Source organism: Pristis pectinata, chromosome 22 (assembly GCF_009764475.1).
Source record: "Pristis pectinata isolate sPriPec2 chromosome 22, sPriPec2.1.pri, whole genome shotgun sequence".
Classification (NCBI taxonomy): Eukaryota; Metazoa; Chordata; class Chondrichthyes; order Rhinopristiformes; family Pristidae; genus Pristis; species Pristis pectinata.
The window spans coordinates 16633651-16650642 of record NC_067426.1 but is presented as its reverse complement, the minus strand read 5'-3'; the positions used below and the strand labels follow the sequence as shown (position 1 = coordinate 16650642).

General features: G+C 36.1%; 1 protein-coding gene across 3 annotated transcripts; it reads left to right on the top strand.

The window, feature by feature from the left end:
• Positions 1–981: 981 nt before the first annotated feature.
• ak2 (adenylate kinase 2) lies at positions 982–15957 on the top strand. Of its 3 annotated transcripts, none has more exons than XM_052036473.1 (7): positions 982–1218; positions 2572–2697; positions 6073–6183; positions 7228–7322; positions 8328–8400; positions 9727–9922; positions 12317–15545. In XM_052036473.1, the coding sequence occupies exons 1-7, from the start codon at positions 1120–1122 to the stop codon at positions 12343–12345; spliced, it is 729 nt and encodes a 242-aa protein (XP_051892433.1). In that variant the 5' UTR covers positions 982–1119; the 3' UTR covers positions 12346–15545. The 3 variants fall into 3 exon arrangements, with proteins under 3 accessions (XP_051892433.1, XP_051892435.1, XP_051892434.1); XM_052036475.1 differs by having other exon boundaries at positions 1017–1218; positions 11471–15549; XM_052036474.1 differs by lacking the exon at positions 12317–15545 and adding an exon at positions 15573–15957 and having other exon boundaries at positions 1019–1218.
• The last annotated feature ends 1035 nt before the right edge of the window (positions 15958–16992 follow it).

Here is a 16992-nt window from a genome sequence, read left to right as displayed (position 1 = left end):
ACTACATTTTATAGGAGCTTGCTCTGGGCAAATAGACTTCCATGATTCCACCTTTACACTTGTCAATGGTGGCCATTCATATCAAATGTTTTGGGATGTCAGGAGGTTCTGTACTTCTTAAAAGGAAGGATAGCAATTAACACTGTCAGGAGAGAAGGAGTAGGAAATATAAAATTTCAAACAAATTTTATAGTAAAGAAGTGATTAGTGGAAGGTGTTCCAAGGAGCAAGTGCATTAAAACTCTATTCTAATTGTGGGATAGAGGAAGATAGTTTGCATAAGACACCAATTCCGGAAGACCAAACAAGAAAAACGTAGTTCTAACCAAAGCCATAAAGTTTAACATTATTACTGACGGGATTCTTTAGTGTGCATAACCGTAAAATAAGTTTAAATTCAGTGTTTTGACTTAATTACCAAAGGAAATCTAACACATCTAATTACTCACTGCACGCAAGAAATCTGTAATTGGTCATTAATATTCTTTTAAAAAATATTGCATTCCATCTCCGCGAACAAGTCTGCGCTCTCCTAAAGGTACTTACTCTGGATGGTCAGTTTCATTAGAACTTCTCATTTCCAATTACCCCACCCGTTTAAATAAACTCTCACCACCCATTTCCCACACTTTTATAATTAATAAATGAAAAGATTCTAAGAAAAATAAGTGCAAGTTTTATTACGCCCTCGGACATGTCTCCCGGGATGCTTGGGTAGTGCCCAGATTAGTTTTTTTAATTCCTGGAAAACTCAAAAGATAAGCAAACCCCAACATTTAACACAGACCAATAACAAACCAAAAGTTAATTACTACACTTCTCTTTGTTTAACGAGATAGCAAAATTTGCAAAAAAGCACAGGCTGTAAAGTTAAATGTCATGTGTAAAATCTGCAAAGATCTATGTGGACGTATTCCAGGCTCTCACTTCATACGCAATTTCCTTTCTGTTGAAAGAAACAAGACCTCACAGTGAAGAATTGACGGTGCATGTATCCAATCGGCGAGGCGTTCGAGCCTGACGTGCTGTCACAACCGTGCATGTGTGGCCAGTAGCAAGTGGTGTCGGGTCGGCTGTCGAGTGGTAGTTTCATCTAAGGTGATCAGCTGAAGATTAAACATGAGCCCGGCGGCTGGAGAGGAACCAAAGGTGAACCGTGTTCAGCGGGGAATAAGGGCCATTCTTCTGGGTCCCCCCGGAGCAGGGAAAGGCACACAGGTGAGTATGAGGGTGCAGAGTTGGCCATGTGCCCTGCTAGCCCGCCGTGGAATGTTCGCATGACTTCCAAAGTTTGAATTTGTACGATGCCAAAGTTCGGGTAGAAGGGGTATTTCTGTTAAATTATTGTCCACTTTACACCATTAAAGTAGGATTACATCTTCTACCAACATATCTTTCAATCTATGTGGTTACTTAATGTTCATTGGCAGTTTGAATGCCTTTTTTTTGTATAGAGGCCTTTTGACCTTCAACGACTTATATAAAATTGAGTGTTTTTAAGTATTGAAAATTTCTGTGAAGTTTTTAACTTGTAGGATCATGTTTAAAGCTTGAAAGTATGGGTTACTGATTTGTAGAATGGGGGAAAAATCTTTTTCCACTTTATTAAAAAAATAAATTTGTAACCTGATATGAGATCTGTTCAATTAACTTTTGTTAAGGCTGTCTTTTATTTATAATTTGTATAGCCCTTAAATTGTGTTTTGTGGAAGTGGATTGTTTATATTTAGCTGAAGACAAGTATTGTGGCTGCTGGAAAGGCATTTTTTGTTTTAGATCATCCACCTCTGCTTTGATTCACCATTACTGTAACTCCCCAACGTGGCTAAGCTCTAAATTTCTCTTAAAGATGGAAAAGTCTGGAGAAAGTGCATTTTATGTAGAATGTCCCTTGCACCCCAAAATGTAGGTATTAATATTTCAGAGAAAATATATATTGGGGTAATATTGTATTTAAGTCACAACTTGTATCATGCTTCTGCCTCAATAGTATCACCCATTCTTGACATAGCCTCATACGATCTGCTGCTAAAACCCTCATTCATAACACTGTTATCTCCAGTCAGCTGTTCTGATGCTCCATCAGCCAGCTTTCCATCTACTTTCTGTAGCCTTTGGCTTGTCCAAAATTCTGTTGTTCATATCTGAACTTGCAATGCCCTGTCACACCGTGCTAGTGGGTCCACATTGACTCACCCATTCCAGCCTTGCCTTAAATTTATTTTTCAACTCCTTGTATGGCCTGCTCGACTGCAACCACCCCACCCCATCTCTTTTCCACCACCATCCATAACCTCTTGACAGCCCTAATGTCTTTCTATAGGTCTTTGTGTAAATTTGATATGTTGCTCTTGTCAAGTAACAGGTGACATTTTGCTAGGTTAACATTGTAATATAAAAGCAAGCCGTTGAAAGATGAGCAAGGCCTTTTATGAGCAACCTGTGGTAAGGCATTTACTGTTCTTGCATGATTATTTCATGTGAATAATTTTGATTTGTATTACATTTCAGACTAATAACTTAATTAATTGGTAATTAAAGAAAATCAATTGATTTCTGTTCTTCCATTAGGCACATAAACTTGCTGACCACTACAATGTCTGTCACTTAGCAACAGGTGACATGCTGCGAGCCATGGTGGCAAGTGGATCAGAATTGGGACAGAAGTTAAAACGAACGATGGATGCTGGCAAATTAGTAAGTGCAGTATTCTAAAATGGTGAATGGGCAAAATACTGCAGATGAAATACTCAGATTGGGGAGCGTTTATAGAGAAAGAAACGTAGTTAACATCTAAGATTCATGATCTTTAATTAGTTCTGATGGGAGATAATAGATCTGAAACATTGTCTATTTGCCCCTCAGATGCTGCCTGAGCTAATGTATTTCCAGAAAGTGATTAAGAACCAAAATTTGTGGATTCCAGGAATCTGAAATTTAAGAACAGAAAATGCTGGAAATAATTTGTAAATTACATGGATAGTCTTCTGTACTTGCCATAGAAATGTTAGTGTCTTTATTGTGATTATTGCCAAAATCAATTGTATTTGATGATTTCTTGAACTAGTGCTGTATAAATCATATTGGATAGCTGCTTTCTCAACTTCAGAGGGCTTCTGAGTTGATTATGTGAAGATTAAAATGATCCTGGCCTTGATGTTTACTCAACTGAATTGCTGATTTAACCAGAAACTGGGGTAGTCAATGGAGATATGTCAACAGGCATATCTAGGTAAATAAGGGAAACATTTTTCTAGTATTGCCACTCTTTATGTAATGACTTTTGCCAGAAGGTCATCAGGCATTTGATGAGGACTAGATTGTTGCATCCTGCCTGCTGATTTTTGTTAATTTGTGTTTGAATTCAGAGAGTAGTTACTTGAGTGAGGTATGTTATGTTTTTCCTGCAGTGAGGAATTGTACGACAGTATGTCTTTTCTGAAAAGAAGCTAGTTTATTGGTGAAGCTCAGTGGATTTTTTTTTGTTTCCAAGTGTAAATAACTTAATGATCTTGCAGATAAGCTATTTGGTACTTGTATTGTATACTACTTTTTTATTGGCTAATTTTTGAAGATTTGACACTGCTGCATGAATACTGATTGGTTATTGGTGGTATACTAGGTATGCTAACAAACTTCAATTGGATTTTGGAAAACTATCCACCAAGTGGATCTCTGAGCTTGTCCAGTGTGAAATGTACATTTCTTTTAGAGACACTGGCTGGTGATTAGTGAAACCTCCAGAGAGCATTCAGTTATAATTTTAACATTCCTTTATGGTACTCTAGATAAGATCAACTCACTTAGTGCAGAATGCCAGCTGAACCTCAAACCTACCATTCTGTGTGAATCTGCAGACTGGTGGAAACATGCTGATTCTGCAACACTTTATCTTGCCATTTGACTGCAGAGATTGAGTGTGAAATGCACTCCATTGATTGACAATGGATGACTGAATTTATAGTTACTGAAAATTGACTAAAATGTTAGGGTGGTCTGTTTATCCTCAACAGGAGTATTGAAAAGATTTTTTTGTGTGTGAGCCAATGGATTACTATAAACTTCACAGCATGGAAGAAAAGCTTTTGGATCATTATGTCTAAGCAAGCAATGCTAGAGCAATCCACATTAATTCCAGGTCTTGCAGTAGCCTGGCCTTGTAGCTTCCTCTGCAACAAATATCTAACCAGTTTTCACTTACCCGAGGTAGTAATCTCTGGTTCAATCTGAAAGAGTGCTCATGAACTCAACATTCATTCATGTAAAGCAGTTTCTCATAATCTCTCTTCTTTCTTGCTGATAATACTTAAATTTATGACTCCAATCAGTGACTTGGCAAATTAAGTTATTTTTCCTGAATACTTTTTAAATATTTAAAAAAAAACATTTTTTTCTCCTTTTGGGCTTACCTGTTCCAAAGGAAATAGTCAGTGTCACAAGGCTCTCCTTGAACTAGAAATTGTTTTGCCCTTAGTACTTACCGTGGTGAAGTTGGGCTGCCTGTTATTTGATTTTTGCTGATATTTCTGTAACAGCATGTCCAAAGCTGCACATCCCACATTTACTGTAGGTTAACCACTGTTTTGAAATAATTCACCATTCTTGTATTTCTTGAGACAAGCATGATTATGGGGATGAGGGGCTGGTTAATTGAGAGGGTAGGTGGTGAGAGGCTCCTTCCTTGTCTGGAACTAGGCTATAGAGGATCGGCCATTGAGGTTTGAGATGAGGAAGCTTTTTTGTCTAGATGGTTGTAATCTTCTTGGATTTCCCTACTTCAGGAAGCTGTAGATGCTGAACTATTCAAGTCATGTCAGCAGGAATTTTGGACTCTGAGGGAATCCGAGCAAATAGTGAAAATAGGTCATTTGGTCCCTCGTGCCTGCTCCACCATCCATTTTACTACAGCACCAGTTTCTGTGTTAATCCCTTGACTGTTGTTATCTTCTTGCTCTGTGGCTATTATAAAACCTAAGATTCCATCAGCTTCCTTAATGGCTTTATCCACTGCACTTGCATGTACAGGCAATTATGCATTTAAACTCCCTGGTGTTCTGCTCATCCAGATCTTCCATTGTTACCTAAAATGTTTTTTTTTCACTTACCACATCAAATTCCACCTGCCTGCCCACTTCACTCATCTGCTTATGGCTTCTTGAAGTCCTTTTGTAGACTTGATTGTTAAATAAGATCTTACTTTTCTGTTGGCAGTGAATTTTAAAGTGCTTAAGTTCATTCGATGGAGTCTTTACTGTCTTTGTGTACTTGTTACTCTTTGGCAATGTTGCTTAACATTATCTGAAAGGATGGTAAATTGGTGTTGAAATACTCGTGTTTACTTTTTGCTTTGAAAAGATCTTTTAGCCTGATTTGGCAATAGAGTAAAACTCCAATAATCCTTCACAATTGGGGATTTGCTGGTGCTGAACTAGCAAATTCTATGGACTATTGAATGACTTTTCTATTAACACCATAGCACGCTCTTCAACTTTTTATGGACATTACAGTATTATAATACATTTTCTAGTGAACCTAGTTAGTTTAAAGGAAGCAGAGGAACCAGGGCCACAGTGAATTTTAAGGCAGTGTGGGGAACTAGGGCCTTGAAGTATTGACAGAGTGTGCAAACTGGGGCCCCAGTGAATTACAATGGAGTGTGGAAATGTCACCTGATGACTTCAGCCATTGGGATTTTCTGAATAGTCAGATGGCAATTATCAGAAGTTCTCTGTAACTCCTTTCAAGTTTCCTCTGCAAAAACAAATTAGGCATGTTGTGTGGCTGTTGAGTTAAATTTTGGGTGCTTGTTTGTTAAACAAAAAGGACTTCAAAATTTCAGTCATTTTCTCACCCTTCTATGTCCCTTACTCCATCACCCCTCTAGATTTAGGGAGAACATATGCACTTGCTACATTTCTCTCAAATTGACTGCACCCTAGAATTTTCCGAAATGAACAAACTTTCCACAAGAACATCTTTTAGTCAGTAAAATGTTCTGAGTGAGATGATGGCTAGTAGCTGACTTGTTAAGCATTTGCCATTTTTGATGTAATTTTAATTATTTGTCTTTAGGTCAGTGATGAAATGGTTGTTGAATTGATTGATAAAAACCTGGACAGCCCAGCCTGTAAAAATGGATTTCTCTTGGATGGATTCCCACGCACTGTGAATCAAGCAGAGATGGTAGGTCAACATTATTATTAAAACTATTTCTAAAAATTGGACATTTTGGCATCATTTGTGCTGTGACAGTAATGTCTAACTATATTAAATTGACGTAATTTCCTTTCCATTGCTAATAAGATCATATTGGAAAGGGTACAGAAGAGGCCTCTCAGGAGGCTGAGGGGAGACCTGATGTAATTTTATAAATTTCTGAGAGGCTTAGATTGGGTAGATCGTCAGAATCCTTTTCCCAGTATAGAAATGTCAGATGCTAGAGGACATGCATTTAAAGTGAGAGGGGGAAAGTTTAAAGGAGATGTGCAGGACAAGTTTGCACAGAGTGGTAGGTACCTGGAATGAGTTGCTAGGGATAGTGGTGGAAGCAGATACAGTAGTGGTGGTGTTTATGGATCATGTGCAGACAGAAGAGATTCAATTTAATTTGGCATCATATTCAGCCTGTGTCTGTGCCAAAAGACCTGTGCTGTACTGTTCTATGTTTGCAAATTAATGATTTTTATCTTGAAGTTAACATGGCTTCAATTCCACAAATCAAAAATATTAAGTAGGACATTAAAGTTTGTATATTAGTTGAGTTTTTAATTTTAAGTAAAAAAAGTTTTGTATAATACAGAATGATAATTGCAAATTGCTAGGCGTATGTTTGCCATTGTAATACTCCCAATTTTTAGCAGAATTATGCAAGTATCAGTGTTCTCTTTTTTACTTTTCTTCACCTTGGTTGCTTAATGAAGGCCTTATAATTCCCCAGGGAAATTGGGAGAAGCTGGCAGAAAGTAATTGCATCATTGCAAGATTCCCATCAGAGATGTAGCTTTATCTGTCTTTGTTCAGATTCTGTCTCATGTGGGTTAATAAATGGGATATCAGGTAAAAATGCTTTAAACAGTGTTTCTGAAAGAGGAATTGTTATTGCAAAAAAAAATTTGAATAATTGCAAAATTTTATTTTATCCTTGTGTATTTTAGGAATATGGGTGACTATGAAATTCATTTATTTTCAGTCTTGCAGTGTCTGACCTTAATTGTGCTCTTTTTAAAGTTTGATAAGCAACTGGAAAAAAGATCTGAGAAGCTGGATTCTGTGGTGGAGTTTAAGATTGAAGATGACTTGCTGATTAGCAGGATCTGTGGCAGGTATTCTCATTTATTAATAGAAATGATATACATTACAGTTTACTTGGACAGCTAAGATTTGAGTATTGATGGGTATAGCTTTGCAAATGTTTAAGTAATTTGGCAATAAGTGTTTTGCCTTCACTAAGTTGTTACATTTTAGCCTGTTGGGAGAAGCCAGTTATGTTTCCATTGAGAAAATCATCCCAAGGGTCAATTTAGAGATTTTAAATACTTCTTTAGTTCTCTCATGTAATATTAAGAGAGTTTAGGATACAGCTAATCATTTAGCTTTTTTTTTTGTGAAGAGGCAGTGTTGGTTGCAGGAGATGGTTATTAAATGTACAAGCAATTTTGGATTATCTGTATGGGAAGTTCATCAATAATTCCTTGTGGTAATTATGTGAGTGGATGCTGCCTGATTAGAACTGCTATTCAGTTGTATTTAATCTCATAGACTTGTACAACGGCTGCTTAAAGCTATGTTTAGTTTTTAGTAGAATGGATAGTCAATGACAACGGCCATAAAATTGGTGGCTCATGCACATACAGATTTTCTAGCAACTTGATTAATTTGCTACTTTAAGGTAATATTGCCACCAGGAATTTTTAAAACCATGACAATAAGCTGTCATATTTGTCTGTAAATTAAAACTGATTTTTTTTTTCAGTACAATATTAAGCAGTATTAATCCATTAAGTTGTTCATCCTGTACAACTAAATTTATTGTAAACTGTAGATGTTAAGTTAATTGCTGGAATCAATTTTGCTCAGTTTTCTCAAGAACCATGTCATATTTTGCAAAATAAGTAAATTTGGCTTTGGCCTAATAAAAGCATATTGCCTTTTTGTCTTTTAGTCTAAGAGATCCATAATGTTCATATAGATTGTATTGGTGTAACAGGTTTAATTCTGCCATCACTTAATGCCTTTTAAAGTGAAGCATTGCTATTCAGTTAAAAGGACTGATTTGTATTTATTTTAATGAGGAAACTACTTTACAAGCATATGTGATTTCTTCATAGGCTGCTTCATCAGGCCAGTGGACGCACCTACCACAAACTGTATAAACCACCTAAAGTCCCAATGAAAGATGATGTATGTATCATTGTCATGATTATGCACCTGTCTTTGTAATGTATATTTTAAACTTGTACAGTAAGAGTAATAAATTAAGAACTCAAATCAATCTTTCCAAAAGATCAGTTTTCACAATGTACACACCACACAGGCCCTGAAAATGAGTCTTCCTTTAAAAAAATTAATGGATGTTATTTAACTTGAATTCTGGTTTGCTTGCATTTGATGTAATTTATGCTTCTGTTTCTACATGCAGTGAAAACTTTTAACAACCACCTTTGTGGTTGCCTTTAGCTGCATATACTTCTATTTTTCTTTAAAATTAGCAGCTTGTTATTTGCCACTACAACATTACAGATTTCTCACATTGAGAACCTCACTGGGGGGAAAAAATGAATGTAATGGCAATTTTCACTACATACTGAATAAAAGGCTTTAGAAATTACATTAATAGTTGGTTTAAAATTTTCTACTGGCAACACCAAAGCCGCTGTGTATAACTTTATTGCAGTTTCCTTTCTGGGTGATCAGAGAATTTTGTCTATTGGTCTCTTTTTGTTTGGCAATGAGTATAAATTTAGAATAGTCCCCTGTCATGTCCTTCTCAAATGTAGGAAATGAATTTCTGACTGAAGTTCCAAGCGGTGAAGTTAAGCCAGTACCAGTAAGAAGGTTGCCAAAGAAATCCATTCAAGTGGATTTAATTGGCAAAATGAGTGATTTATGACCATGTCAGTAAATTTCTGTCTGCTTAAAACTTAAGGGATACCACCACCTTGTCCTAAGGGGTTATTATTTCTCAGTTGCCATGTGGCCTTTCTGAAGACTTGTTAGTCTGGAGGGACAGTGAGGCTGGACCAGATACTTTGAAGGAAGGAGTCAAGCCAACTTGTATCAAGAACAGTCACAATTAAGAAGTGCTTCCCTCAGCTAGTGCTGATTGACTCTCTATCCTAGACAAGGTTCTTGGCTCTCATAGGAGGTGCGTAATTTGGAGGGGAAAAGCAAGTCAATTTTTAAGTATTGCTTTCTAGGAACACAAGCGAGTGTAGATTCATTATCACATTAAATTATTTCAAGTTTTTCTGAAGTTTCTTGAAGTAGATACAAAACTCACTGATCCTACAGTGACAACTGAAGAGTTTTTAGACTGTCTGTTAATCTAGTGGTCATCGTTAAGGCATGTAGCTCCTAATGTTGGTAAACAAATTTCCTGAATGAACAGTAGATTGGGCAAAACTGATGTTTCTTCCACAAAATCCCCAAATCTGGTCTATGTTGTATAACTGTAAGTTGTATACTTGTGCATAAAGCAGTTATTAACGTATATTTTTCTGTACTCAGGTAACTGGTGAACCTTTAATACAACGCTCGGATGACAATGAAGAGACATTAAAATCTCGTCTAATCGCTTATCATACCCAAACCAAGCCTCTCATTTCCTATTACCAAAAGAAGGGGCTTCATACAGCAATTGACGCTGCACAGTCTCCTGAAGTTGTTTTCTCTACCATTCTAGCTGCATTCAGTGGAGCTACATGTAAGGACCTGGTTATGTTTGTTTGATCTTATTTATATATCTAAACTGTAAAATATAATGTGATGCATTTTTGATGCATTGTAATCAAGAATTTTGCTTATTTTAGCTGATGATTACATGATATTTACTTGAGGATAATTTAGATAACTGGAGGAAAAAAGATTCAATCCATTAGTTTTACTTTTTATTACTCTATTTTCAAAAAATTAAAAGAGCACTAACTTGGTTTAGTCTGTCAAACAATTGCTGTAGTTTACTTTTCATAGTTGAACATTATTTGGTTGTTGTTTCAACTTTTGATGTGGCTACCATTTTATTATTACAAACTTAATTTATCAGCTGTTCAGTTCGGAGCCACTTTTTCATATCGAAATCAAATGAAGTAATCGGTAGTTTCCCACTAGTTAAATTGTTTAAAAGGGTGCAGTCCTTAATGCAGATTATGTTGGAAATTAGCTAAACTGATGGAGAAGAAACAACTTTGATCCTTCCATATCTATCAAACTTTTGCCTCTGGTCAAGTGCAGTTATTCAGAATTGCCTTTGGCCTATTGTCATGTCACCTCAATTTAATCGTCAACATTGAGCATACATGGCCAAAATAACTTTTATTTCCAAATAATGGCATAGTGGACATTCTTTGCAAGAAATTTATCTTTTTGTTAAGTTTCAATAAATTGCTTGAGCTTTATTCTTGCGGGTTTTACCATCTAATGCAACAATTGGATTGTAACTGGGTAACTCTTCTGTTTTTTATCCCAAATGTTATCTATACTAATTCACAGGGGAAAATACTCCAATATTTGTCTATTATTAAATGGAATCATGAATATTTTATGAAAACTTCAGCTCCATAAATCTTAGATTGTGATATCATCATCTAATTATCCATGCATTCTGTCATCTACTTCTCTCTCCCAGCTTTTCTATTTTCAATTTGATATTTAAGAGGGAAAGGGTTTCCCTATGAGGGAATGCTCCCATTTACTATTCTTTCTGTTGTTTGATTACTGACACTGTTCTATGGCTACTTATGCACTTATCAAATCTCACTTAACTTTATTTAATGTTCCTACATCTTAAAATAAAACACTGTCCTGCTGTAATCTAATTTTCTTTCTCTATTAATGGTTTAATTCTTTGCATATTTATGCCTATTCCTCAGCATATTCATCTCATGTAACTTTAGCCTTAATTTTTGCTTCTGAGAATTGTGGATAACTGGTGGCCCACAAAGTGAACCTAACACTCTGGTCATAATAAAGATTTTAACAAAACAAAATGGATGGCAAGGTGAGTAAGAATAATTGTTGTGGAGTTAGCTTTATAAGGAATGTTAACAAAATTTGTAGAACATTAAATGTGTTGATACAACCTGAATTCTACAAAATAGATTATGTAGTGCACAAAGATCCAGAGGGAATATTATTGTACTTATAATATTGGCCAATAGTATGAGACACTATTGGGTAATTGTCCAAAATTAAAAATAAAATTGTGACTATTTAGACTAAAACAAGAAAATCGGCATTTTTCTTGATCTTTTAGGGTAAACGAATGAGGAGTACTCAGTGGTTAAAATCGATGTCTGTCTGAATTTTATTAAGGAGCATTCAGTCAAAAAGTATCTAAGTTCACATTGAACGGACTGAATCTTGGTGATTGCTGTGCCAAATGATGGCCTAAGGTGACTGTTGATCATTTTGGTATATCCTTAAGTCTTCTAAATGTTTTCATGCTTCCTTTAGCTTTGTACTTCACAAGAAATGATGTTCCAATTGGAAATTTGCTACTTTTATTGTAAACTGGATCCTGAATTGTGTACAATATCCACATATGGAACAATTCCCCAATCTGCCTATGTTCCTCTATCACAAATTAGGATAAATTGGCCATTACGAGCAAATGAAGATCATTGCAGTTTGTGACAAAGCTCATTGCTCTCATCTCTTAAAGTTTTTAAAAATCAATTCTTGACTAGATTTAAATAAAAACATTCATTTAGAAATTGTAACTTTTTGAAAAAGCTACATGCAAAAAGAGATGTATTACCAAATTATCTCTCAAACAGACATCATAGCAGTAGCTCCTTTACATTCAAAATAATTTTACAGATTTTGATGTAATATCAAATCTAGTAAGACCTTGAAACAAAGTATTCACATGTTGAGCTACTTTCTAAAGTACAATTTACCAAACTCAATCAAAATTCAGTTCCATTTCAAGTGAGTCCCGAGTCTACACAAGTAGTTTAGTGAACATTTTTTTCCACAAGTTTAATGCAGTGAATATTTCTCTCTGGCTCTGGTTTACTATTGCTAGCATAGCTGTAAAATTTTTGATTAGTACACTCTAGAAGAATCAACGAAATAACTTGTATTGGATTCTCTTTAGCTGAAAAGTGGCGGCTTGGTCTAACCTGAGCAAGATGACCCGTCTATCTTCATCTTGACTGGAACTTCTGATCATCTCCCTCCCAAATTGTCTACAAGGACTGTATGATAGTTAACAATGTTGTATTTGCTTAATTTTTAAAGAACTTACAATAGTAAAACTAAAGTAGCTATGCTAATATCTGAAGTTTAAAACAAAACTGGAAAACATACAAGGTCAGGCAGCATAATTGGAGAGAACAGTTGCCAGTTTGAACAAATTTGAGATTTCAACTGCTTGTCTTCTCTGCTGGTGCTGAATTGTGTTCCTAGTTTTCCAATTTTTTTTATATATAAGAGTAACCCCCTTTTCTCACCCCCCCCCCCCCCACAACTAAATCCAAATTTGTTGTAGTGACTTGGTTAAATATTTGTAAAAAAAACTAATCTAGGTGCCCACCTTATTTTGAGTTTAATTTTATTTTTTTAAAGAAGCGTCAATGGCATTAGATTGCTCTTAGTATCCTATTCTAAGGGCCTGGAGTTCTCCCAGGCACCCACCAGCCCCAAGTAGAGTTTTCTCATCTTCACTATCATTCTACTGTACAACTCAGAATTTGGTTGTTCAGTAAGTTGTACCTGATTCTGGCAGATCGAAGGAGTAAAATTGCTTCTAGCATAAATGCAACTTTGATTGTATTCGGAGACTCTGTTCCTAATATCTACTCCAATTAATGTAATTTGTTCCAAAACTGAGAACATAATATTTTTCTGTAAGTCAGAGACAATGTTTTGAGAACTTGCTCTGATGTGTTTTGTAAAAGAGTCAAAATAAAGGCAAACCAATGAAGCTCATTCATCTTGGAGTATTCATATTCATTTAAATATGTCTCAATAAAAAATAACTTTGACACAATTGAGCTTTGAAAACATGCCATTTGCTACATGAAAACAATAAGGTCAGTGTAATTCTAATACAATTTCTAATAACCCATAAATTGAACAATGATACAAAAACAGGCTAGAAATCTGAATCAAAGGCAAATCCTGGAAATACTCAGTAGGTCAGACAGCATTTGTAGACAGAAATATTTAAAAATTCATTTTGATAAATTGTTCCAGAACTAGGAATAGTTAAAATAACCAAGTTTTAAGCTGCAAAGAAAGAAGTGATGAGAGAATTACAGGGAAACTTAATGATAGGGTAGAAGACAGGAGAGATTAAATCTTGAGGATTGATAGCTCAAGGTATCAAAAGCTAGAGGAGGTGGAAGTACAGAGTAAGCATCTGAATTGCCAATGAATATGAAAGGAATTTGAAATGAAAATGCTGGAGGTGCCTAACTGAGCAATGATTTTTTATTCTACACCCAAAGTATTTCCACCATATATATTAACATTATTTTAGGGCATTCAAGATTATTATCTTTGCCTGCCCAAGCACCTGCTCCTCTTTCACCTGATAGTGACATCAGTAACTATCTGACAAAGTCGAAGATGAAAAGATTAGTAAAAGACCATTTGGTCTCCATCTGATTCCAGCTTTCTGTACCTGCACCATATCTTACTGCATGTTGTTGTAACTCTGTTATTGTTTTGACATAAAATACTCTCAGTATATACTCTTGTAATCTGCAGGCTTACCTGCCACTGTACATGTCTTTCAATGTCTAGCAAGTTGAGAGTCAATGACATTGAAATTTACAGAAGGTTGTGATCTCAGACTGTTATTCCTATGTTTTTGTTTTCCTTTTATTCCTGGAAAATTTTTAAATTGCCTGATTATTTCATTTGCCAAGCTAAAAGCTAAGACTGAGCTAGAAAGTGGATGGGCACATCGGGAGCTAAAACCTTGCTGAGATGGTGAAATGTGTTTATATGATCCCTTGTAGCTTTATGACAGCATTTTCTTCTGAAGCATGCTATCAGACTTGAAATTGCTGTATAAACTGGTTTGTTGCTGTTGGGGTTTAGTAAGGGTTGCTAGAGCTAATGAGCTTTTTGTACAGTATAGATTTAGATATTAAATGCCTTTTTCCCCTTCATCCTCATTAGGGAATTGATGTTCAAGGGCCATGACAAACAGATCTTTTTTTGGGACATATAATCACCCTTTCCCAAAGGCTCCTTTTCCCTTTTAAATCAAATAGCTACACGTGTCAGTAATTGGTAATGATAACCACAAGGGTACCAACCTCAAAGGTTGGAGGGCATCAATGACTAATATCTCTCAGAATATTAAGAAACATTCCCATTGTCTTTCTCTTCTAATCTATTGCGCATAGATAAAAGGTTACAATTGCAATATCTTGAACTTCAATTTATTCTTGAATTTTGAGTTGCTTTCCTTCGTCAAAGCACTCGGAAGTTAAAGAAGATCTGCACTTATATGGCACTTTTCAGAACCTTGGGGTTTTGCAAAGCACTTTGTAGCCATTGAAGTAGTTTTCAAGTGCAGTCATGCAACAATGTGTTTTAAAAGGATTACCATTATTTAAAATAAATCTCAATCTGTAACATTTAATGGGAAGGTGGGAGCAGAGCAGAATTGGTAGTAAAATGTGATGTTGAAAATGTACATAATCATTCAGCTTTGTAATATAACAATTTGAATAGGGGTTTCAGTTTGGAGCACTATTAAATAGGTAGATGTTGTGAATGGAAATGTATATTAAGAAGAAAGATACTTGGGGTATGAGATTTTTTTTAGCTTACAAATATTAAACCTAGGTAAGGAGAGTTCTTAAATGCTGTATAATTAGTTGGATGGCAACACCTGGGAGTGTCTGTTTGGAGCAGATGTATTTGGTATTTCTTGCCATTGTTCCTTCTGACCTCTGCCCACAATCCCAGAAATATCACTATTTTCCACTTGATCCCTGTTATTGTTCTTGTATTGTTCAATGGTATCGTTATGACTATTTTTTGAAAGAAAAGTATAGAGAAGCTTAATCAGTTTTTGCATAAATAACGCCAATGGAAAAATCTGTGCCATTAGTAAAATAATTGCCTTTTATTTAAGGCAAAATGCAAACTGGATGCTTTTCAGAGTACAGATAAGTTTGGTGATAAGGCAATTGATTTACAATATTAATGTTCTGTCACTACATCTCAGTGTACCATATGTTTTTGGGGGGGGGGTGGTATTTGGTGGTGTGCCATGTTATATGACACACTAAGATACTTGTGAATCTCGTCAGTCAAGGACATCGGGATGTGAAGAGTAAATCCTTTCTTCAGCTTAAAATTTACCTAACCCTCTTTTTATCTCATTTCAGCCAACTGAAAATTATGGTGCCAAAGAGTTTTCCAAGCCACAATGTGCCAGGCAATCAAGTTTGTAAATGTTTACATAATGTAGAGGGGATATTGGTGGTAATAGTACACAAGTGCAATTCAGTTTTTAACTTCTTCCAGTCAATATCCTCTGAAACATAATGTGTGGATTATTGAGTGCTATTACCTGTCGAGTTATTAAACTCTTCCGTTTTTATGGATTGTATAATGGGCAGAGAGGGAACATCTTTGGGTTAGGCAGAACCAAATTTGTGAAAAGCCAGACCTAATTGCTGATAACTTTTTTCCTATTGGCTTAACAATATGTCACATCGTCTTATGGTCTTTTTATGGATGATGGTACAATAAAGAGATTTTTATGCATTTGCTATTCTGTTTAAGTTCAGTCCTTGGACTTCACATCCACTCTAAGGCCCCCTATTTACATTTCTGTGACTGTCTTCATTCATTTACTGACAAAAACCTACGTATGTCATTATTACCAGGTGACAGTTGTTCCACTGGCCAATCTTCTTTGTACCTTCCATAAACTCCAAATGGTGCTGTCCATATTCTGACTAGCATTGTGCCATTCCTGACATGCATTTGCTCATGGTGGGGGGAAGAAATTAAAATTCACTTTTTTGGCCCCCAAAATCCCTTGGCCTCACCCCTCATCCCCTAGTTTCCTCCAGCCCCCAGTCCTTTGATCCTCCCATTCTGGCACTAATCATCCCTGTAAAACAAAAAATACTGTCTATAGTTGGTTGGCCTACCTTAAGAGCCATGACAGAAAGCTCTGGAATTTCGTACCTAAATCTCTCTACTTCGCTTTTCTTGAGGTGGTTCTTGAAACTAACTGTTGACCAAAAACTTGGTCATCTGCCCTAATATTTCCTTCAATGACTTGATGTGAAATTTGGTTTGATAATGGTCTGGTGTAGTGTTTTGTTACAGTAAAGGAGCTAAATAAAAGTTGTTGATCATTAATTTCTGGAAGTTACTATATCTCTAACAAAGCAATAGTGTATGCCGTGGTATTGGGCCAAACTCTGCTGGCTGATGAAGGCAAATCCGAAGCACAATCAGCCATTCGTGCCTGAGGAAGTCTCGGACTTGCACACGTGCATGGCCCGGTGCTGAAGGCCGAGCTGTCCCGCAGGTCGCTTGCGCGCCCTTCTGAACCTCAGCCCGGTCACTGGCCTCGCCGGTGATCCCTGCGGTGGAGCAGCTACTGCCTGAAGTAAAGAGCCAGATACAACGACCAGCCCTCATCTTTATGCCAAGGATCATTGGTGTATGAACTGCGACCTCACCGACCCAGAGGAAAGAAGTAAATAAATAGGCATTTTTACTTGTTTTAATGAATAGTATAAAAAGTCAAAATATATATTTTAATTAAATGTAAAACTACTTTAATAA